This window comes from Erinaceus europaeus, chromosome 9 (genome assembly GCF_950295315.1).
Source record: "Erinaceus europaeus chromosome 9, mEriEur2.1, whole genome shotgun sequence".
NCBI classification, from domain to species: domain Eukaryota; kingdom Metazoa; phylum Chordata; class Mammalia; order Eulipotyphla; family Erinaceidae; genus Erinaceus; species Erinaceus europaeus.
Window position 1 is genome coordinate 52,226,895 of NC_080170.1, and position 25,633 is coordinate 52,252,527.

The 25,633-nt window shown below is 42.5% G+C and overlaps 1 protein-coding gene across 1 annotated transcript in view; it reads left to right on the top strand.

Moving 5' to 3' along the window:
• The window catches only part of TNR (tenascin R), a 285,470-nt gene that overhangs the window by 196,216 nt on the left and 63,621 nt on the right, over window positions 1-25,633 (top strand). Inside the window, exon 3 of the mRNA XM_007525207.3 lies at window positions 23,959-24,527. Coding sequence (XP_007525269.1) covers window positions 24,020-24,527 — 508 coding nt within the window. The 5' untranslated portion in view covers window positions 23,959-24,019. The remainder of the gene's footprint in view (window positions 1-23,958; window positions 24,528-25,633) is intronic.

The following is a 25,633-nucleotide window of genomic DNA, read 5'->3' on the forward strand; positions in this document are numbered from 1 at the left end:
AAGAAAGTGAGAATCACCACTCTGTGGACCTGCAGAAAAGCCTGAGAGCCATCGCCAGGCAGAGACTTAGAGATCAGCATGGAAAGATTTAAACAGCCAGATGCAAAAACCATGTGTTCTCATAATAGTGCAGATGAAATTATATTGTCCAGAACATTTCTAAAGTAAGCAGCTTATTTCAAGTAGGGGCAGAGCAAGACTACTGGTGTGTGCTGTGAAAACTCAATAAAGGAGAGCATCTAATGAAAACAGATAGAACGTCTGACCGCTATCGTGGGTCATGCACGAATTATTAACCCCGGGAGTCTCCTCTCTGTTCTGGGAACTACAGATTACATCTCCTGTATACAGTTTGGGAGGTATTGGTTCTCCATTTCATAAGAGGACGCCTCAAGCAGGGAACATAGCTATTTATTCTTTAAATATGTGCTGTAGTTACCGGTTGGTGAAAACTGAATGTTGCTCTCCATCTGTTAGCAGTTGGGGGATCACGAGAGCATGAGACTGAGCAGTCCACACTGGTGTTTGAGGCCTTAGCTGGGGTGTGTGTGCACCTGCTGAGTGCTAATTATTTGCTGTTGGCAATGTTTAGAAAGATCAAGTCATGAAAAAAAATCAAACTCTCCAACAGGAGGGTCTTAAGGTGAAAATCTTTAGGCTAAAAATCTTTAAGTTGAAAGCTTTAGGTAAATTTTCACTGTAGTGTAACTCAAATCCTCATACCTTTGTTTGGTCTAGTTGACCTTAAGGGAGGGGACCCATGGGTCTCAAGATCTGTGCTGGGCCCCAACCTCTGTTCTTACCATATAGCAGCAGGTCTGGTCTTCAGGAGTCTCCAAAGGCACTAAGTTCTTTCCCAACTCAGGGCCTTCACATGGGTTTTTTGCCTTCCTTGGCCCTTCCCTGTAGCCCAAACTCTGAATCCACTTCTTATGCTTAGGGCTTCCATTTAAACAGCTCTTTTCAATGAGTTCTTTGCTTTCAGCTGGTTTTCCATGAGCTTATAACACTGTAGTTTCAGGGATAGAGTATCAAATGTTACAGTGCCATCACATGCTCCAAATGCTCCTCCATCACCTCCCAGCTCTCTTCCTCTCTTCCTTGAGTAATTTTTCATAGTCCAGGAGTTATTTTAAAAATATGTTGTCTTAGAAAGAGACAGACAGACAGACAGACAGAGAGAGAGATATACAGAGAGATGCAGAGAGAAAGACCAGAGCACTGCTCAGCTCTAGCTTATGGTGTTGATGGGGGTTAAACCTGGGGCCTTGGAGCATCAAGCATGGAAGTCATTTGACATAACTATTATACTGTCTCCCCAGCCTATTCAAGAGTTATATTTGTTGTTGTTGCTGTTATTATTGTTTTTAACCAGGGCACTGTTCAGCACTGGCTTATGGTGATGTGGGGGATCGAACCAGAGCCTTTGAAGCCTCAGGCATGAGAGTTTGTTTGCATAACCATTATGCTATCTACCCTCTGCCCCTGTTGTTGCTTTTTCAGCCAGTTTTTTTCCTTTGGTAATCTATGTTCCGCATGAGTGAAACCATACAGTTACTGCCTTTCAGTCCCTGACTTGTTCTACTTAGCTTGATCAACCAGAGCTTTAGTCATGTTGTCCCCCAAAGCACGGTGTCATCATTTTCACTGATGGAATAGTACTCCATTGAATGTGTACCTCTTAGTGCAGTAATGTGTCCTCTGCATTTAGGTTGACTCCACCTTTTGGTTATTGTATATAGATCAGTTATGAATGTAGGAGTGCAAGGGTTCTTTTGAATGAGTGTTTTTGCCTTCTGGTAAATGCTGAGGAGTGGTATTGCAGGATCATGAGGTAGTTCCATCTTTACCTTTTGAGGACTTCCCATACTGCTGTCCGGAGAATGCACTAGTTGGCCTTTCCACCAGCAACTAAGCTCTTATTCTGATTACTGTGGACACCTCTCATCATCTCTGCATCCTGCCAGTGTGCTAGGTCACTGTTTACAGTTCAGTTATGTCATTTCCATTTACATGCCAGGTCCCCTCTCTCCCAGGGTACAGGTTTTCAGAGGTTCAATCTTTGTTGCTACGTGTCTCCACTGTAATTCCAGCCACAAGAATGCTCCAGGGGCCAGGCAGTGGTGCACATGGTTAAGTGCACACACAGTGCACAAGGACCAGGTTTAAGCCTGCACACAGGAACTTCACTAGTAGTGAAGCAAGGCTGCAGGTGTCTCTGTGACTCTCTCCCTCTATCTCTCCCCATCCCTCCCAATTTCTCTCTGTCTCTATCCAATAATAAAGAAATTAAAATATTCTTTTTTAAAAAAGAGAATGCTTCTATCATCCTTTTGTTGAATGAGTAGGTGTAGGAGCAGTAGTATCTGTTGTTTATTGGACACACCCCATGAAGGAAAGATTTGACTCAGGACCTCAGGGAAGGGTGAGGTGACCAATGAGATTTCATCTTCTATTGCTCCTGTCTGCCCTACTTCTGTTTTGACGTGTTCCAGCTTCCCCTTGACTGACCCAAGTTGTTACTCCTAAATCCTCCATGAAGTCTCTCCTCCTCCTTTAAAAAGGTTTAAAGTCTTTGGCCAGGGGGCTAGGTAGTGAGTGGCACACCCAGCGAAGTGCACATACTAGATTCTTTAGTCAGAAAGTCAAAAGACTCCTGAAAACCTGCCTTCATCTGTCAGGAATCCTTTTCTCCACCTCTTCAACCACAGTCTTGAATCTTGGCCCACATAATTATCACATTTCATGCTTATGTTGTCTCTATCATACCCGCTGGATGACAGGCTGGTTTTGATTTTCCTCTCTAACTATAAGTGTTTGGACTATAGTCCCTTACTTGGCTGCCTCCGTATTCAGTAAGATTAGTGAACAAAAAACTCTTAAGCTTATTGTTAATGAAGTTCTTCCATGAGGTTATGGTTTCATGAAGCCCTTTGCCTCAATCTATGTCAACTAGAAATCCTCTATTAGATAACTCTGAGAGGCCTCCCTACCACAAGCCAACCCTCAAACAGAACATTTATGAGGACAGTAAGATTTCTCAGCAGTTTGGGGAGCTGCAAAGAATGAAATCACACTTCATTTATGGCACCATGAGTCTCAGAATTCACTGTTTTGTTTGGTTGTTTGATTTTTGTGTGTGTGTGCAGGATCAGGGTCTCACAATGTGATTTTACCATTCCAGGAAACTTTTTCATTCAGAAAGAGAGAGAATACTAGAAATCAGTAAAGATCAAAGTTTCCTTTTGTACCAGGGCTTGAGGTAGAGCTGTGTACAAATAAGACACACCTCCTACTATGTGAGTAGTCTCTCTAGCTTTCCTTTCCTCTCAAATCCTTCTCAAGTACTTCTGTAACTCCATCTCACTTTCCCATGACTCTCCCTTCTCTCTGTTCCCATCTTTCCCCCTTTCATTAAGGCAGAACAGTTCTTGAATTTTCAGGGAAATGTCCTGAATATGGGTGGACAACAACATACACAAAGACTTGCCACCAGATTCTAATCCTGCTGCCAGGTCTTGGCACAGAGTAGGCATTCAATATACACTGGCTGAGCACAACTTTAGCATCATAAGGTATTGGGAGTGCTAGAATATTCTAGGCCAGTGTTCATGTCCTGGATCTTTCTGATGTAAGATAAAAACGCTTTCTTCAAAAACTCTAAGAACAGTGCCACCCAGAGACTAGAAACCCACAGTTCAGATTAAAATAAGATGGCAATAAAGTGACACACAAATAGCTAGCTGAAAATGCCAGAGGGACCTAACTTAATCAAGCAAAAGGGCACCACTTCTCCATTGCAGCATGATGCAAAGGCATTTTATTACTCTAGCAATTGGCAAAGAAAGTCAGATGACTTTATAGATCTCTTTCTAAATTACCTTTATTAATGCATGTAATATTATTGAAAAATTATACTACAGAATAAATGTCCCATTGAGCTACAAGTTTCCTGCAGGAATGTGCTGTAAATATGCACAGTGACTATCTTTACAACTCACTTCCCACTTATTACAGCCTCCTGAAATCAAAGCAACACTGAGCACTGGGGAAGGTATACATTGTGGGTGTGCTTGTAGACTCTGGAAATACAATAATTGTCTCATGGAAAGTGGGGTGTTTGTTCAGGATCTGGTTATCTGAAGACCCAGGAATCTTTCTTACATATTAACAATCACTTGTAGAAATTCTTCATTCTACACTTAGTAGGATTTTGTATCTCTTCTGCAATCATTCTGGAAGCATCCATCCCCATAGACAAGCATCTAGCTATGGCTCAGGGATTCTAATTACAATATCCCTGGGCTTCTCCATTTTGCAAGGGACCACCTCTCACTCTCAATGTGCTGATAGCCCAGAAGACAACATCCATTTGTCAACCCATTTCCCTCCAGGCCCCAAGACCTCTCTTCCCATTCACTTTCCTCTTGTTTCTGCGTAAGTCTTTACCACATTTGTGGTTCTAAGTCAAACTTAGGGGATTCTTGACCTAATGCACAAGGCAAGTTTATATGTTGTGTATGTAGGTCCATGAGGAAAGGGACCTTAAATGTCCTGTTTCCTCTTGGATCCCTTCACCTCTCCTATATTGGAGGAAGAGGAATGTGTCACTCTCTGCATATGTCAGCCACAGAGACACCCCCCCCCAGAACCCTCTGCCAGCCCACAGATGTCAGCCTATACCCCTCTCTATGCAGAGTAGTCAATTCCAAACTGGGAAGCCTTCCAAATGCAAAATATATCACATTTGTATATGACTTAGACATTTTGGGATTTTTCCTCTGGTAAGTCACACTCCCTTTCCTTGATATCTCACCCTATTCCAGGCTCTTTAAATTATCTTAAAAGCCCATCTTCATGTTTTTCTCTTGTACTATATAGATAGAGCATTCATAGTATCTGGACCACATCACTGAGCAGTGAATGTAGGGGAAAGGGGAAAACTCAAGGTCACAAGCTGAAGCTTGATGTTATAGCTCACTCAAAAACTCAACACACTTATTTTGGATGAATATAGGCAGTGTTCCACTCTTGGGCAAATAACACAGAGCTCACAGTGTCACTGTCCTGCAGGGGTCTCCATTGAATAGCCACCTATAGGAAGATGTAGAGTGTGGTCTGAGCTGGGTCACCTGGCCACAGTAGGAAGGACAGCTGGGAGGATGAAAGGCAGGAAATTGAGGAAGATCAGCTGGAAGACTCAGATCCCAGCTCTGCCAAGACAGGATAAATGGTCAGGCCCAGGGAAGGTGTGGTGTTCCCAGAGGCTGCCAGCACCCCATATGTTACCATCATAAAAGGTAGCCTTCACTCCAATTCCAGAGCTCCAGCTCACACCTGTTCTCTGGAAATTGATGTGCATTACTGCACAGGCTGCCAGAACCTCCCTGGGAAAGCAGCATGTGAGTGTGTCTTGAAAATTCAATCTGGATGCATCCAGAGAGCTTTCCATGCTGCTTCTTGGGGACCACACACTGAGGCACTTTGCAAGAAAATTTAACAGAAAACAGATGGCAAATGCCATGGGGCTTCACACAACTGAGAAGGCAAAGATGTAGATCAAAAAAGCTAGGCACAAGGACCAGAGCTCCCAGAACAGCAGAGAAGTGCTCACTGCCCTCTGCTTAGCCCTGAGGGGTGCCAACTTCCTGCAGGAACAGCTGTGGTCTCCCTCTCCATCTCTGCAACCATGTGGACAGACCCTCAATCAGACTGCGGAGCGAACGGTCCTGTGCCTCTGCATTCTGCTCCTTCATTCTGAATATTCTTTGAGCTTGTTACAACAGCTCAGAACAAGAACTCTAAATTTAGACCCAAACTCTTTCATGTTTCCAAGGGAACTGTAAATTACTTTGTGAACGTGCATACAACACAGCCAGGAAAATCTGCCTGATGAAGCCCTCTCTCACTCAGTGTCTGCAGGCACCTCGTAAATTGCTGCCTTGTCCAGCCCCCCTGGATGGCTGATGGATTACTTTGCTCCTCACATGACACTTTCAGAGGAGACTCTGCTGAGGGTCCCAGCTGTCACAGCTTCCAGTTCCCAACATCCTGCCTTGCACCTGCTGAGGGTCTGTTGTTTGGAGAGCAGTTGGGGCACTCCATCATGGGGCATGCATCTTCTAAAGTGACAGAGCCCCAGCTGCCCTCAGGCCACTGATGGTAAAGAAAGATGAGTTCCATGTCACAGGAGGGGATTGTGGAGCATGGGAACCAGTTTTGATGAGGTTGGCATCTTGCTGAGAATTGAGTCCCACTCAATGTAGCTAACAGAAGACTAGAAATAGCAATGGCTTTAATGTATAGGACTGTAGTTCTCACACACAAAGATGCAGAGACATCCAACTGGTGGAGTGTAAGTACAGTATACTCACAAGCCCAGTCTTCTTTTGTTTCCTATATGCCCCTCATCTCATTTAGTTTCTATCCTCACTTTCATCATGTGGCCCAAGATGGTGCCTGAAGCAATCACTCCATGTACCCTTGACTAAGGGGGAAAGACTATGTTTATCAGCTGATCAGTTTCCTAGAGTCCCATTCTATTTGCTGACATCTCACTAGACTTACCTGGCCATTCCAAGCAAGACAGACTAAGAAAGGCAGCCTGTGAGTTGGGTGCTCTTTGGAGCTAATATTCAATATCTCTATTCACTGAGTGAATAGAGAGTTGATATTGGCCAAAGTCTAGCAGTCTTGGCCACCCATGGGTTGTAATGACTTGAGGAGCAGAGGGTCCTGAGTCCCCGAGATGATATCATGGAACCTAAAATAACAACAAATATTCAGTTCTTTTTCCTAGGACAAACTCAGAGATATGGTTATTTTGGAGAAAGGCAATAAATAGTGTTATGGACTCATCCTGAAAATTAAGATTGGGATTATTTGAGACTTATCTTTGAGTCTAGACTAATGCAGGTGTATGATTGCAGAAAAGTAGGACATGTCACTGCCTACCCCATAATTATCTTCTGGCACAGCATTTGTTGGATAAGACAAGAGTTTTCTCTGAGCCAGTTTAGGAAATCATTCACCTGCTTAGGATTCCCTGTTAGTGAATCAGTCCTCAGATCAGCAGGAGGGATATTTTTATAATGATTTCTCTTCAGGAGTTCTATTTGACAAAGCAAACTAGGCTCAAATGGGTGGGTTTTCCCATTACAGACTCCAAAGAAAGAAAGATGCAGTTTTAAGTTCTTGCTCTAGAAATCTGAAAGCCTCTTGGATATAGTCCTGTAACACTGGAGGGGAAATGTCATGGAGTAAATTCAGAGAGAACAGAGCAGACTCCCTCTATGGGGTGCCTCAGCTAGCTACCCATGCTGTACCCTCTCCCTTCCAGCCCAGTCACTAAATCCGTCAGAGAGACACCCCACCCCAGCCAGATGCTCATGAAAACCCCTATAAGTGATGCAAAAAAAGATCTGAAGAATGCAGAAGACCAAAATATCTTTTTAATACAAAAGCATATTTTTGGCTTTTTTTTAAATTGAGGTTAATGGTTTACTATTTCATTATGCACCAGGACCCCAAAGTTCTCTTCTACCCCTTCCTCTCCCTCCTTCCCCAGAGTCCTTTTCTTTGATGCAATACACCATGCCCAGTCCACATTCCACTTTCAGTTCTCCTTCCCTGTCCCTATATATTTTGTTGCTCCTATAAGTGAGATCGTTCAGTATCTGTCCTCCTCTTTTTGGCCTACCTCATTTAACATGATGTCTTCAAGTCCCATCCATGATGACACCAAGGAGATTAATTCATCATTTTTAACAGCTGAGTAATATTATAGGGTGTATATATACCACTTTTTTTTTAGCTACTCATCTGCCATTGAGCATATGGGTAGTGGGGGCCGAGAAATACTGCACTGGGTTAAGCGCACATAGTGTGAAGTGAAAGGGTCTGTGCAAGAATCCTGGTTTGAGCCCCTGGCACCCACCCCCCACTGCAGGGAGGTTGCTTCACAAGTGGTGAAGCATGTCTGCAAGTGTCTATCTTTCCCCTCTCTGTCTTCCCCCTCCTTTCTCAAATTCTCTCTGTCCTATCCAACAACAATGGGAAAAAGATGGCCACCAGGAGCAGTGGATTCATAGTGCAGGCACCGAGCCCCAGCAATAACCCTTGAAGCAAAAAACAAACAAACAAAACCATATGGGTTGCTACTCAGTTTTGGTTGTTACAAATGGTACTACTATGAATATAGTTATACACAGGTCTCTTCTGATAGTTTTTGTTTGTTTGTTTGTTTTATTTTGCTTCCTTTCAAAAAATCCCCAGAAGAGATATTACTAAGTCATAGAAGAGGTTCATTTCTAGTGTTCTGAGAAATTTCCATACTGTTTTCCACAAGGGTTGGACCAATTTACACTACCACCAATAGTGCAGAAGTATCCATTTCATTTTTCCCACATCTTCTCCAACATTTGTTGTTACTATGCTTTCTAATGTATGACATTCTCACAGGTGTAAAGTGATATCTCATTGTCTTTATTTGCATTTATCACAAAATCGGTGACTTTGAGCACCTTCTCATATATCTCCTGGCCTTCTAGATCTCTTCCTCAGTGAAGTTTCTGTCCATATCCTTGTCCCATTTTCGTGTGTGTGTATGTTTGGTGCTAAGTTTACTGAGCTCTTTGTATATTTGGTTATTAGTACTTTATCTGAAGTATGTTGTGTAAAGATCTTTCACAATGTAGGATATCCTTCTGTTTGGATAATGGTACCATTTGTTGTACAGAAGCTTTCAGTTTGATGTCCCACTGGTTTATTTTTGTTTATGTTTTCTTTGCTATTGGATTTGAATCTCTGAAGGATTTTTTGAAGCATAGATCTTGAAGTATTCTGCCAATTTTTTCTTCTAAGTATTTAATAGTTTCTTTCTTTCTTTCTTTTTTATTTAAGAAAGGAGACATTAACAAAACCATAGGATAAGAGGGGTATAGTTCCATACAATTCCCACCACCTGATCTCCATATCCCATCCCCTCCCCTGATAGCTTTCCCATTCTCTATCCTTCTGGGAGTATGGACCCAGGGTCGTTGTGAGTTGCAGAAGGTGGAAGGTCTGACTTCTGTAATTGCTTCCCCGCTGAACATGGGAGTTGACTGATCGGTCCATACTCCCAGTCTGCCTCTCTCTTTTCCTAGTAGGGTGGGGCTCTGGGGAAGTGGAGCTCCAGTACACATTGGTGGGGTTGTCTGTCCAGGGAAGTCTGGTAGGCATCGTGCTGGCATCCGGAACCTGGTGGCTGAAAAGAGAGTTAACATACAAAGCCAAACAAATTGTTGAATGACCATGGACCTCAAGACTGGAATAGTGCAGATGAGGTGTTGGGACATATTCCCTGCAGGCTCTTGTGCACTTCAGCTTTCAGGTATATATATTTTCCCTAGCTTATGGGCAAGTGTGAACATATGCTCTATCTCAGGGGACCTGGACTATATCTAGGTTTGGGGACTTTATTGGGGAATGGAACACTTGGAATGGAATTAAAAAATACTATGAAAGGAAAGGTCTCACCCGAGTGATGAAGCTGAAGGGTTTTCATTCCACACCTGAAGTCTCTGGACACAGTCTGAAGTGAAGCATGCTGAAGTGGCACTCATTGTGTTGATTGGGTTGCAATCCGCGGATGCAATATTATTTGATTTGGATTGAGAGAAGCATGCAGGAAAGTGTGCCCCACCCTAAGGTTCCAGGACTGGGGGAAATATAGGCTCTATAGTGGAAATGTGAGGTTCCTGCTGTCTTAGGGTTCAAGAAGACAATGGATGGTTATTGTTATAATCACATTATTTGGTGATTGGGTTAACTTTGAAAAGTCCCTTTGTTAGGGTTTGGGGTATAATACCCAGCATCTTGTATTTACCTGTGCTACCAGTTGCTTCTGTTCTCCCTGTTCTAGGCTTTTGAGAGAGTCAACATATCAAAGACAGCCTATGTATTAAAAAGACTCAGTCTGTGTTTTAAGAAGTTCTAGATATATGATCAGTTTTTTCCCCTCTCATATTAAATAAATAGTGGTTTATATGTCTACAATTTAATAGGAGTGTACATAAACACCATTCCTACCACCAAAAGACTGTGTCCCATCCCATCCACCCACCACCACACACCCCCACACCCCCACCATGCCGGGAAGCCCAATGGCCACCCTCCCCTTCACCACAAGGCTTTTACTTTGATACCCTGCTCTTGATTTAATCAGATCCTGCTTTTAGTTTCCCTTTCTGTTCTTCTTTCTCAACTTCTGTTGATGAGTGGGGACATCCCATACTCATCTTTATCTTTCTGGCTTAGCTGACTTAACATAATTCCTTCTAGGTCTGTCCAAGATGGGTCAGATAAGGTGGGTTCATTGTTCTTAATAGCTGCATAGTATTCCATTGTGTATATGTACCACAACTTTCTCAGCCACTCATCTGTTATTGGGCACCTGGGTTCCTTCCAGGTTTTAGCTATTATGAATTTTGTTGCTATGAACATAGATGTATACATATCTTTTTGGTTGGGCATTATGGAATCCTTGGGGTATATCCCCAGGAGAGGAATTACTGGGTCATTATGGAAGGTCTATGTCTAGCCTTGTGAGAGTTCTCCAGACTGCTCTCCAGAGAGGCTGGACCAATTTACATTCCCACCAGCAGTGCAGAAGGGTTCCTCTGTCCCCACAGCCTCTCCAACATAGATGCCAAAATATTAAACAAGATCTTGGCCAACTGGATACAGCAGCATATCAAAAAGATTGTTTATCATGACCAAGTGGGATTTATCCCAGGAATGCAAGGCTGGTTCAACATACTTAAGTCAATCAATGTCATTCACCACATCAATAAAAGCAAAGCCAAAAACCACATGATTATCTCAATAGATGCAGAGAAAGCCTTTGACAAAATCTTTCTTTCTTTCTTTCTTTCTTTCTTTCTTTCTTTCTTTCTTTCTTTCTTCCTTTTATAGTTTCTTGCCTAATGTCCATGTCATTGATACACTTGGAGTTGACTTTTGTGCACGGGGATATGTGATAGTTCAATTTAATTCTCTTACATGTAAAAAATATATTCTTTACTGAGCAATTAGTAAACAATCTTGGGGTAGCTGGGTGGTGGTGCAGACAGTTAAGCACAAAAATCAACATGCACAAGGACCCGGGTTTGAGACTCTGTTCCCCACCTGCCTTGCTTCATGAGTGATGAAGCAAGGTGTCTATCTTTCTCTCCCCCTTCTATCTACCCTCCCCTCTCAATTCTCTCTGCCCTATCAAATAAAAATAGAAAGAAAAGAAAAAGAAGGGGGGGAAAATGACCGCCAGGAGAAGTGGGTTCATAGTGCAGGCACTTAGCCCCAGAGATAGCTTTAATGGCAAAAGATAAAGTAACATAAAATAAAACAAACGAACCTGGTGGGCTGAGCAATGGCATACCTAGTTAAGTGCACACATTACTGTGTGTAAGGGCCTGGATTGAGCCCCCACTCCCTAGATTCAGAAGTAGTGAATCAAGTATTGCAACTCTCTCTCTCCCTCCCTCCCTCCTTCTTACCTCTCAATTTCTTTCTGTCCTATCAAATAAAAGTGGGAAAAGGGGTATGACTACCAAGATTAGAGGATTCATCATCATGCAGACACAAAGCCCCAGTGATAATTCCTTTGACAAAATAAATAAATAACCTGAACCCTTTAAAAAATTTTTTTCTATTTTTCCAGTATCTGTGGAAGGAAAACAAACTCAAGGATGTGAGCCAAGTCTCTTTGCACACTGAAACTTATTCAGAGGTGGCACAGATTACCCTGGACTTTTAAAGCATGCTTTAGATCCAGTTATTCCAGGGAGTGGACTTCAGTTTACCCATCTGTAGTCTGGGGCTCTCCACCTCCCTAACATACATTGCACAATACATGGAGAAAAGATCAAGATATTGCTCTTGAAAGCATCTTAAAGACTCAGATGAACTCAGCCATTTCCAGGCATTCTGTTAATCTGATTCATATCCATGTTTTTCAAGACAGGAGGTAGAAAGATCTGTGTGGGGAAAAGTGCTGAACCTTTTACCGGCAATGAATCTTGTTCTCTGCTACAGCACAAAACCACACTGAACCATGTCCATCGTTGGGCTAGTTGAAGGCTGTTGTTCAGATGAAAATGTCACTGTTATTTATGGTTTCAGACTGACCTGTTTCCAAATAGGTTTTCAGAAGGCATTAATTTATTGCCAATACAGTCTCTTGTATTACTTTGGTGTCCACCTACCTAAGGAATGAGGTATTGAGTACAAGGGAGCTTCACTCAGTGGTGAGAACAGAAAGAAATACCCCTACCTCCCACCCCAAGGATGTTAGGTCCTTGAGAATAATTGGCTGGACCAGCACAGGACAGCTACATAAGGATACTGATATCTGGGTTTAGTAGCAGCTGAGGAGTTACCACTTGAAAGGGCAAAGGGAAGGTTCTAGAACCATGTGCAGAAATAAGTCAAATTAACACACAGGAAGATGGGGCAGGAAAGAGCTTCACACTGGAGGTAGCAGCATACCAGTCAATGAGAAACGGACTTCAGGCACAAGTTATTCCTGCAGCCAACTACCACGTCAACACAAGCATCCACCTCTGCTCGTGGGTTTTGTTGTACCCTATTTGGTCACACTTACTTTGGGGAAGCTTCAAATACTGACTGGAATTTCCACAACCTTAATAGAATGGTGAGGTACCAGGTCTTCTCAGGACCTTCTGCTTCCTTAGTTTTTTTTTGTTTTGTTATTATCTTTACTTATTAAATTGAGACAGCCAGAAATTGAGAGGAAAGGGGAATATAAAGAGGGAGAAAGACAGAGAGACTCCAGCAACACTGCTTCACCACTTGCAAAGATTTTCCCCTACAGATAGGGACTGGGGCCTCGAATCTGGGTCCTTGCACACTGTAATATATGCGCTCATATATATGAACTCATATATGTGTGCCACCACCCAGGCCCCCTCCCTTAACTGTTCAGAAAGCAGCTGCTTATAGCAAGATGATATTTCTGAATATGGAGAGCATTTCAAAGTCCAGCATTTTACAGCACATACCCTGGATTTAGCAGTAACTAAAATCACATTCATATTCCACTGACCACCCCTGCTACACACACACATTTAGAACAATAATGAATAAGTTAATAAAGAGTAGTTTTACTGGGGACATTTTTTCAAGACTGAGGATACAATAAAAGGAATTTAGGGCTTAGCCCCTATAGAAAACAGTATGAAGGTTTCTCAGAAAACTAAAAATAGAGCCATATGATTCCATATCCAGCAGTTCTACTCTTACATATCTATCCAAAGAACAGAAAAACACTTATCTAAAAATATAATTGCATGTCTATGTTCATTGCAGCTCTATTTACAATAACTAGGGTATGGAGTCAAGCCATGTTTCCACAACAGATGGGTGGGTTGAAAAATGTATTGTATAGACACAATGAATGGAGTGCTACTCAGTTATGAGAAAATATGAAACCTTACTCTCTGCAACAACATGAATGGAACTGGAAAGGACTGTGCTAAATGAAATTACTCTGAAGAACTAATACCAGATGATCTAATTTATATGTGGAGTGTAGAGAAGCAAAGCAGTGACCAGACAAATTCAAAAGGAAACAAGCCTTTATATTCTGACTGTTGAAAGGAGGACTGTGAGGGGGTGGTTAGGATGGAGGAGACCCAGGAGAATTTGGTGGAGGATTATTGGTACATTGCTGGTGGGGATAGTGTGATAACGTTCAGCAGGAGGTGAAAAATGTACCCCTAAACTGTGCTGACTTACCTCAAGAAAAATTTAAAAGTCAGGAAAATGAATAAATGCTTAATCTCTAACATCCTAAAAATTAAAATAAAATACCAGTTCATATGCAAAAAAACCATGATAAAGTTATGTATTAAAAAAAGAACATTCTACTAATCCTTTCTTAAATAAAAAATTTAAAAAAAAAAAAGAAAAAAAAAAGAACATTCTAAAGTAATGAAGAAGGTGAATCCTGACCTTACAAACTAAACTAAATATACACATATAATTCAGATAAGAACCCATTCTGGGAGCCAGTTACCACTGCAGGTCTAAGGATGCCCTTTGCAGTGCTCTGACATCTTGACAGACTGCTTTGAAACCAAACACACACACACACACACACACACACACACACACACACACACACACACACACAAACACACACACACACACACTTGCAGTTCAGCATAGTCTCTACCTGATTTCTCTATTGTCTATCTCCTTGTCTCTTTTTTTTCCAAATCTTTCTGAATCCTCAAGGCCCAGTCCAAATTCTGTCTAATCCATTGAAATGTCTCTGGAGATTTCTCTGTACCTCAGTATGGGCTTCCTCATAGACTGTTATTTATCTGATATATGTTATCTGATATATGACTCTTTCTTTCCCTGGAGTCACTTAAAATTTCTTCAGCTTACCATTAAATATCTCAGATGGAACTCAACATTGTTCTTGCCTTGAAATCAGTGTGTAACTGAATTTAATTAAGCAAGTTGTGCACCATATGCCAGTACTCCAGAACCTTCTCCAATTTCAGTTAGCAACTAATTATGTTATTTTATGCACTGGATGAGATAACTCACCTGTGTCCAGCCTTTGGGTCAGGGTAGTGCTATTTCATGCTCTAAAACATACCATTTATACAATGAAGTGAATATCTCCTTTAGGTCTTTAGAGCTGTTTTTATAAGCCACTACTTCCAACATGCAAGTTTTCAGAAGGAATTGGTGTATGACTAGTATGAAAGCAATTATTCAGTTCCTGCTGGCAGGATCAGTCTCAAGGTAGTTACGTAACTTAATTAGAAAGAGCTTGAATCTGATATTTTAATCTGTGGTTGGGTATTTTTTTTAGATAGGTAAATTATTTGGAACTCTGAAAGTGAGTGAGTGTAATTTCTTAGAGTGAATACACCTAAGATGCACTTGTTTCAGAAGGATTTCAGTGTCCTGATAATCAAGTAGGCAATTCCTACATGCATGGTTGTAGTTAATTAGAAGTTCTGAGTCTGGGATGGCATGACAACTCACCTGGAAGGCTCGTCCTCTGCCATGTCTGTGACCCAGTTTCAAACCCCTGGCCCTCACAACACTGGGGAAAGGTTTGGTGCTGTAGTTTCTCCCTCCTTCTGCAGGTCCACCACTGCCACCCCTCACCCTCATTTCCTATCTGAAAAAGTCAGCCTGAAGCAGTGATGCCTTGAGGGCAGAAAGAGGAGGAGATGGAGAAGGAGGATGAAGAGGAGGAGAAATTCTGAGTCCACATGTCCACATTACAGGGGATGGCCTGAACAACCCTCCAAACACTAGACATCAAGTTCTGGAAGCCCCCTCCATTACAGAATTAGCCCTCTTACTCCATAGGCCCACGCAGATCTCTATGTGTGACTTTCTTAATTCAGTTCTACTTAATTTTCAACCTTCATTAATACAGAAGATGGTTCTTTCAGAGGGAGAACCTCCTTGCATTTGGCCTTGGGATTCCAGTGAACTTCCTTCCCATACCAATTGCCCCTGTTCCAAAATCTTTTAGCAGAGCAGGGGGCAGTGAATCCTCAGGAAGCCCTCTCTAGTCACTTCCCCACATAGGTTTGTCTACTCATTGTGAGGAGCACCTGTGAAACCCAACAAGTTGTCTTTAGTTTTAAAAAGAAATGGCTGCCTGGCCATATCCTTTGACTCAGTGTGAAGATTCTGAGACTTCACACCAGGTCCTAAGAACCATGAGGATAGGAACCACTTCTGTTTGGAATAATTTCTAGGTTTGGCAGGAAACAGACGCTGTCACTTTGAGCTGTAGTCTGGTTGTCAGTCTCTCTCATGAGGAAACATTCTCTCTGGGGTTTTGTTCACTGTGAAGAAAAGAAATATGAAAGTTGATCTAATGACTCTATCAGAATAATTTAGCAGTGGATGGTGACACACAACTCTCCAAGTTTCAGAAATACAGGGCATGAACCATAGCAAAAGGTCAGACTCTGAGAATTTTTTACCAAAATGATAAAGATTAATTAGTAACTCATTATTTATACCCTACCTTCTTCCAAAGGATGGGGGCAGCTGATAGAATGAGGTTGTAGCATCTACAGCTGACCTGATTATTGAGAAAGGAGATTCAGAAATTAGTTTGAACTAACTTCCTGTGTGTAACTGGGAAGGATATCTCCATAGTTGAAGCCTCATTTATAAACTGAGAATAATCCTATGGACTCTTGTAAGAAGCTATATTTGAAAGTATGCTGGCAGAGAGTAGATAGCATAATGGTTATGCACACATACACTCATGCCAAAGGCTTCAAAGTCCCAGGTTCAATCACCCACACCACCATTAGCCAGAGCTGAGCAGTGCTCCAGTAAAAAAAAAAAAAGAAAAGAAAGAAAATATGCATTAATATCTATATAGATATCTCTATTTCAATTTAGATATAGATTAATCAATCTGATATACCAATTATATTCATTCATATTAATATAAATGGATGAGTGGACAGTCAAATACTCTACAGATGTTAAGAATTTTCCAGAGTCTATAAAACTAGGATAAATTCCAGTTCGAGCCCTTGGCTACCCACCTGCAGGTGGGGGGGTGTCCACTTCACAAGTGGTGAAGCAGGTCTACAGGTGTTTATCTTTCTCTCCCCCATCCTGTCTCAATTTCTCTCTGACCTGTCCAATAACAACAATAGCAATAGCAACAAGGGCAACAAAATGGGAAAATATTGCCTCCAGGAGCAGTGGATTTGTAGTGTAGGCACTGAGCCCCAGTGATAATCCTGGAGGCATAAATAAATAAATAAAATAAATTATCCCCCAAATGGGATTTCTATTTACCCCAAATCATGCAAAAGCTGACTTTTTCAACCTTGGCTCCCTCAAAAGGAAACAGGTACCCCTAATTGTATTACATAGCCTTGTCAGCTAAGTCCTCAGGTGGAAATTCAAGTCTGAATGATTCTGCATTCACCCCCATATTAATATTTTATATTTATTTTTCAATATTTATTTATATTTTTATTGGATAGAGACAGAGAAAAATTGAGAAGAGAAGGGGAGATAGAAAGTGAGAGATAAAAAGAGAGACTTGCAGCATTACTTCACCATTCATGAAGCTTTCCCCTGCAAGTGAGTTGATATCTTTCTTTTTTTTTTCACTTCTTATTTGTGGTTAATAGTAAGTTACAATATTTTAAGGTTGCAATGTATAGCTCCATGCCATACCTACTACCAAAGTTCTGTGTCCCCACCCTCTCACCTCCAAAGATAACCATCATAGTTCTCCCAAATGTTAGAAACAGTTTGCTTGTTTCTGAGTTTTGTTTTTGTTTTGCTTTTTTTTTTTTTGCAAGTTGTTGTGTATCAGTTCTCTAGATTCCACATATTAATAAAATTATTTGATAGTTGTCTTTCATCTCTCTATTTATTTCAGTAAGCATAGTCACCTCCAGTTGCACCCATTTTGTCCCAAAGGACACAATGCCATATTTTATTTGATTGCAGAGTAATATTCCATGGAATATATATTCCATAACTTCTTTAGGCAGTCATCTGTCAATAGGTATTTAGGCTGCTTCCACTCCTCAGCTGTTGCAAATATTGCAACTATGGACATAGGGGTACATTGTGTTGCTTCAAATTAGTGTTTGTGTGTCCTTTGGATAAATGCCTAAGACTGGCATTGCTGGATAATAAGGTAATTACATGTTTATTTATTTAAGAGTCTCCATACAGTCTTCCAAACGGGACTACATCAGTTTACATTTCCACCAGCAGTGTAGCAGAGCCCCTTTTTTCTCAACAACCTCTCCAACACCTGTCATTTCCTGTTTTGTTAATATAGGCTATTCTCATAGGTGTGAGATGGTATCTCAGTGTAGTTTTTTCTTCTTTACTGAGAGTATTAATATTAATAGTTTACAGTTGACAGTAAAATACAGTAGTTGGTACATGTGTAACATTTCTCAGTTTTCCACATAACACTCTTAACTCCTTTAGGTCCTCTTCTGCTATCATATTCCAGGATCTGAACCCACCCTCCCCACCCCGGAGTCTCTTAATTCAGTGAAATACACCAACTCCAGTCCAAGATCTGCTTTGTGTTTTCCCTTTTGTTCTTATTTTTCAACTTCTGTCTATGAGTAAGATCATCCAATATTCATCTTTCTAGCTTATCTCACTTAACATGATTCCTTCAAGCTCCATCCAAGATTCACCATTTTTAATAGCTGAGTAGTATTCCATTGTGTATATATACCACAACTTACTCAGCCACTCATCTGTTGTTGGACACCTGAGTTGCTTCCATGTTTTTGGTTATTATAAATTGTGCTGCTATGAACATAGGTATACACAAATCTTTTTGAATGGATGTGTTTAGTTCCTTAGGATATATCCTCACTCAGTGTAGTTTGGATTTGCATTTCTCTAATGATAAGTGGAGAATTGCTTTATATAACTGTGGGCCATGTATATCTCTTCTATAGAAAACTGTGTAGTTCTTTGGCCCAATTTTTACTGGATTAATTTTACTTCTTTTGCAGATTGGTATTAGTCCTGCATAGATGTTCACTATCAGTCAGATGTGTGATGTGCAAATATCTTCTCCCATTGAGGTTTGATCTCTTTCTCAGTATGACTCCCTTACTAGAGATTCAAGAGCCCATTTTCAGGAAAATAAGCAGGCATCATCAAAGGCTAGGTTCCTCAGAGCCTCACACCAATAACAAGGTGAACCCAGAGTCAATATCACAACTCTGGGATTCCTTCCTTTGAGCCCTACAGATGCAAGGCTATAGACACCACACCATAGGGGCCACCCTGTGCCTCCCACAGAAGACACCTCAACAGCATCTGAGTCAAAGCTCCTCCCATCAGAGCTCCATATGGGCTCCACCATCTCCTGAGCTGATTCATTGTTTGCAGCGAACACACCTCCCCTGTACTGAATGGACTACTACCCCTCCTATTTTCTCTCCAGGCCTATCTATATCTCCAGTTCTTCTTATATTCTTAAAATTTTTATTATATTTATTTATTGCATAGAGACAACCAGAAATCAAGAGGTAAGAGGGAAATAGGGAGGCAAAGAGAAAGAGAGATACCTGCAGCACTGCTGCACCACTTCCAAAACTTTACCCCAGCAGGTGGAGACCAGGGGCTCAAACCTGGGACCATCTGTGCACTCAACCAGGTGCATCACCACCCAGCCTCTCTACCTCCAGTCCTTGTCAGAGTCTGACAGGTCCTCAGAGGCTGGGAGCTGATGGAGATGTGGTCTGGCCCCCGGCCACAGAACTCACACAGTAAGACCAATGTAACCACATTACACCATCTTTCACAATAACCTTTTTCTCCATCTTTCACAATAACCTTTTTAGCCTCCCAACAGAGAGCAAAAAGGAACTATTTTTATACTAATTCCAACCAGAAAAAAAAAATGGAGGGGAGCTGTTTCCCCAAAGATGAATTCTGGTCCATAAATCAAACCCAGGATCAGAGTGAGGCAGAGCACAGCCATGTCCTGTGCCATCCACCCCTCATGCTCCCCACCCCAGCCCAGAAAGTAGAGCACTCAGCTGTACTCACCTCTCTTCCTCAGTGTTTCTCTGATGTCCCTCTGCCCAGGTTGATCTCTTCAGTCATTCTCTGACTCAGAGGGTCCTCAAAGAGGAAAGAAATCCACAAATGCAGCTTCCCTCTACATGACTTATGGCATTATCTCTTCCTCTTCATCATCTCCTTGTGGCATCCTTTCCCTTCTGATATCTGTTATTCTTCAGAGTGTGGACTTCCAGCCAAGAGGATAGCAAACTAGCCTCCTCTGCTCTCGCCACCACCAGCACTACAAAAACTACAACAGATATAATAAAAACAACATAGAAATTAGCTTGGGAGTCAGAGTAACTAATAGTAAAGGAAAAAAAAAAGAAAGAAATCCAGAATCCAGGTGGTAAGAACAGAGGGAATTGCACTAAGGAAAAATTTTTCTCTAAGTTCAGTTCCAGGCCACCAGGCCAAGATCTCACCACCAGGCCATCTGCCCTACTCTTCCTGCTGTAGCTGCTTCTGCTGCTGCTGTGGCCAGCACTGGCACTGTCTCTGTCACAGCCTCCAGCTACAGGCTGCATGAATCTGTAGTGTCTGCCAGGTTCAGCCTGCTACTGGGTTAAGCCCACTCACAGCTCTTCCCACCCGGCTTCAGCCCATCTGGTAGCAGCAGTTCCTATGGTTCCAGCTAGGCCTTCTATTACTAGGTTCATCCCAGACTCACTTCAACCCATGCTCAGTTCAGTTCTCCTGGCACCAGCTAGGCCCCTCAGCTGCTATGGCCACCATACAGATCCAGTTAGTACCCTGCCACCCACTGCCTCAGTCACTTTTGCAGATAATTACATAATGGAGAAACGATATAACTTATTTGCTATAGTAGACAAAGGTAACAGCTCAAAGACCACTCCAAATTCAACAAAACCATATAAACCTGCTAATGCTGACCTTGAAGCTGTGGTCCTAGAGATGTGCACCAAATTAAGAAGAATTATAGAGAACTGCAACACATCAGAGAAATAATGAGGAAATTTATAAATAAATACATATTAGTGATCAATAATGAAGAGCAAAGTGACACAAGAAAATACCAGCAAGAAGACAGACCAAAGGCCAAATTGGAGAGCAGGAAGTTAAAATAAATGTCACCAAAAGGGAAAAACACTAAAACATTTTTAATATATATATATATAATTGATGACATCAAGAGGAAGTAGCATTCATATAATAGGAGTATGAGAAGGAGGAAGGACACACAGAGAGAGACAAACAGACAGAGAATTCATATGTGAAAGAATTTTAGCTAAGAATTTCCCCCAAATTAAAGAGAGAGAGCGATCCTAAGGTCCAGATTTTTAAGGCCTCCAAGAAAAATGAATTGAAGCCTAAGTTTACCAAGGCACATAATAGTTAAAGTGACAAGTGTCAAAGACAAAGAAATTATTCTGAAGGTTGTAAAGGGTCCTTCATAAAGGAAATCCCACAAGACTATCAGCTGATATCTCAATGGAAACTCTAAAGGCTAAAAAGGACTGACAGAACATATTGCACCTAAGAATAATGTATCCACCTAAGTTATCAATCAGGTTTGAAGAAGCCATGAAGAACTTTTCAGAAAAGCAACAAACTTGCTTACCAACACTAAACCAGACCTACAAGAGTTACTGAAGGGACTCACATAATTAAATTATAGAATTACGGGAGTCAGGCTGTAGTGCAGCGAGTTAAACGCACGTGGCTCAAAGTGCAAGGACTGGCATAAAGATCCCAGTTTGAGCCCCAGCTCCCCACCTGCAAGGGGGTCACTTCACAAGCAGTGAAGCAGGTCTGCAGGTGTCTATCTTTCTCTCCCCCTCTCTGTCTTCCCTTCTTTTCTCCATTTCTCTCTGTCCTATCCAACAATGATGACAATAATAACTACAACAATGAAACAACAAGGACAACAAAAGGGAATAAATAATATTTTTTAAAAAAACCTTTAAAAATTATAGAATTACTTCACTTGGTGCTTTCAAGGGGGTGATGGTGAGGTAACACATTATGAAGAGATGGAAAAATATATACTTATAAGTTTCCTTCAAAAGCAAATAAAAACTACTATTAAATTTTTTTAAAAAAGAAGTGTGGATCACTTTCCTGGACCTATAGAGAAGCACTCCAATGAGAAGAAACCAAACCATAAGGTGGAAGATAGTAAAAAAATATTTTTTTAAAGCAGCCTTTCAGAGAAGTGTCCAGTGGGACAAGAATTTTGGCTGAGCTGGGGAGACTCATAGCCTCCAGAAATCAGGTGAGGGCCTGGAGGCACAGTTTTCTACCTCTGACAAGTTTCCAGAGCCTTCTCTGGGTAGTCATACAGAGAAGGAAGTCAACATTGAAATATGGGTCCCAGGCACCTCATCTCTGTGGCCTCAGACCATGGAAAACTACCCTGGTGTGCGCAAGTTCATCCTCTGTGAGGGCAACCCAGAGGGAGCGCAGAGAGGAGCCTGATGCCAGAGATATCCATGCTGGCTTATGGAAATTGTCCTTAAGAAGGCCAAGTATAGGAAGGAAAAAGCAAGCAAACAAATAACACAGTCCCCCCCCCCCCCCCAGCCCAACTTTACTGGATTTGGATTACTCCAGATTCTTGAGGGCACTCTGAAACAAAGAACCATCCTCCAACAAGCCTCCCTCCAAGGGCAAAGAGAAAAACAATTCCTGGAGTCTGGTCTGAGTTGATGAAGAAAACAGTCAGCTAAAAGTTATGCTGTCAGGCAGCCCTAAATCTGATCCCAGGAGATGAGAGTGTTGATGTAAAAACTCTCAGTCTTCTCGTGAGAACAGCATGTGGCCACTCATTAAAACCAGTCAAAAAATAGCAGTGATGGCTAGAATGTGGTCAGCAAGCTCTGGTTCCAGCCTGGATCCTCTGCTCATTAGCTGTGCAACTATGGTCAGACTTCTAGGCCTTCCCTGAAGCTCATTTCCTCTTCTCAGAGCGAGAAATGGACAGAGGACTCACACCATTTGGGGAAGTCAGCATTGAGCCCTGTGAATTATTGAGAACTGCTCTGACTGATTAGCTTCTGAGTAGTTGATTGCTGCCCAATCTATAGCAGTTGCTAAATGTCTGGACCCCTAAATACCCCTCTTGCAACATTCCTAGCATATAGGGTTGTTGTGAAAATGAATGCAATAAGGAAATGCTTGGCTTGGCCCCTGGTAAGTGCCCCACTAGCTACTGGTGCTTGTAATGGAAGGAATTGTATCCTTCAAAAAAAGATGTGTTGACCATCTAACCCCTGTAAGTTCAAGTGGAACCTTTTTCAAAATAGGCTAGTGCAGGTTGAATTGGATCAGTTTAGATTTGGGAGCTACTCAGACCTGCATTCAAACATCTCTGGGAAAAATTTCCTCCATTATAAGGTGGGATTGAATTCCATGGGGCTTTCTGAGGGGCAAATTAAGATCCTCTGTGTAGCTAGGGAAGTCCATAAATGTTAGCTCTGACCTGTTGCCTTTTTTTTTTTTGTCTCAATTCTTCATTGTTTCCACGTGATGCCTTAGACTCTAATAGTCTTAGAAGTGCTAATACTACCTTTAGAGACAGAGTTTGTAAGCCTCTCTTCTCTTTTGCACAGGGAATTCAAAGAGAATATTGCTCCTGTAAAGCTGATTTGCATTAGGGTGAATTTATCATTCTTGGTGATGAAGTAGCCAGCAGAGGAGCTAATTCATTATTTTAGCAATTTAATCAGGACCTCAGTAGAAAGGCACCCTATGGTCACAGAGCACGAGGCCTCTATTTAAGGGGAAAATTAAAAGAAAGTTTGGCTCATATGATCCCAGGTAGTCATGAATATACCCAAGGATTATAAACAACCACCATTACCTGGAACTGTATTATCTACCTGATTGGCTATTCTAAAGTCAACTTATATTGAATAGTAGAGTTTGGAGACATTAATCAGTTATTCTGAGATAGTTAGTGGGGCCCCATTATATTAAATACCTGAAGAAACATGAAGGTGTATCATAGACTTTAGGATCCCCTCATTCAGAATGTTTGCCCAGAAGAGAAAGGCATCCTGAGTTCTTCCTGGGGGATCACCTATGGTCTACAGAGACCGAACCCATGCACTCTGCTGGCACCTCTTGCCAACCATAACTGCTAGATGAATGAGCCTTTTGGGAAAACAGCATGCCCTTCTGCAGAAGCACAATTCTTTGTCAGTAATCCATCCTTCTGCAGAACCCTGGGTTGAGGTGACCCTGGAGGTCATTCTCTCTTTCTGATACTCTCCTTGGAAACTGGCCTGTTCTCTAGCTTACAGGACATAGTGCACAGTGTAGGGGCCCAATCACAAGGTCACCATGTCTGCATTTTTCTTGCAGACTGCCACACACAGTGCTTTGTGCAGTGGCTGCTCTTGAACCTGGAGCTCTGGACAGGAGGATGGGGACAGATGGAGAAGCCTCAGTCCTGAAGAACATGTTCATTAGTGTCAACCTGCTCCTTCTGGGCTCCCTGCTCAAGCCCTCCGAGTGCAAGCTGGAGACAACCCTGGACAGTGTGCAGAGACAGGTGGCTGCAGAGGAGGAGGTTGGTGTGGGCAGCTACAACAGCTCTAGTCAAGGCCAAGAGCAGCCGGTGGTCTTCAACCACGTGTACAACATCCACGTGCCCGTGGACAGCCTGTGCTCCTCAGCGGGACTGGAGGCCTCAGCAGAGCAGGACATCAGTGCTGAAGATGAGGGCCTGGTGGAGTCCACAGGCCATACCTCAGACTCCGAGGGCCAGGTTACCTTCACCCATAGGATCAACCTCCCCAAAAAGGCCTGCCCATGTGCTGGCTCTGCCCAGGTGCTGCAGGAGCTGCTGAACCGCATCGAAATGCTGGAGAGGGAGGTGTCACTGCTTCGCCACCAGTGCGACAACTGCTGCCCAGAAAGTGCAGCCACAGGTAGAGTCTGGGGCCTCGCAGGGGCTGGGGGTGTGGGGAGATAGAAGGGAGGGCAGAGAGCTGTCACGGATCCCTGCAAACCCTGCATGCTTCCCTGGGAAGGCTGAGAGTACCCTGGTCTTTGTGGCCTTTGGTTCATCTGTCTTGAGCTGGCAGCTCAGTCCTCTGGAGCTGCAGTCAGGGGGCTGTCTCCAGCTGAGACAGTTGGAGCAGCATTAATCTGATTTGGGGGCTGAGTCGGGTATGTGGTTCATTACAACAATGTCCTGGCAGGCAGGGAACCTGAGGACTGAGTTCATTCGTCTCAGCTTATCACAGGGGTGCGGGGTGATAACTCCCCTGTTTACCAGAGGGACCTCAGGGCCAGCTGCTGTTCACTCACTACAGCCTCCTCACATCTGAGCAAGTGATACTCATCAGAGTCTCAGAGAGCCTGGCCCATCTTCCCCAGCAAGATGGGAGTTCCAGCCCTGTCCCTCAGTGTACACAGACCCGAGAGTCCAGGTATTCACACACATATGCATGCACATACTCACATGTATGCTGCCATACATGTACATACATACCCACACATGCATTCATATGCATTCTTACACATAAATATGCACATGTGCACCCACATACTTATACAGGCAAGTACACACCCTAATCTCAAAACGCCGAGCATCTGAGAAATTTGCTTCCAGCCACATCCACCCCTGAATTGCCCACCTCTGACAAGGACTTGTCTTGAACTCTCAGGGAGGTTGCAAATTCCCCAAAGTCAGGGTGCAAACCCCCGGCTCTGCTACTTCCTTTCTGGAAGCAGACTTCAGCAAATCATGTGCAAAGCCTTCGTGCACCCTCTTTCAATTGTGATGGACTAGAACAACAGGAGTTATTGAATGGGAAAACTTATGTCAGATGGAAGTCTGGCTTGCAGAAGCAGTATAAAAGCAATAGTTATTATCAACTGAGCCCCGAGGAGAAGCTGGTTCACTTCTCTGTGTTGCCAGCTTCACTCACACAAAAGGTACCTTGAACCCAAGCTGTTCACTCCCTGTGAAAGAGGGACCTGCCTCACCATTAAAGGGTCAAGTTTCACTTCCACTAGATCCCCTCATTTG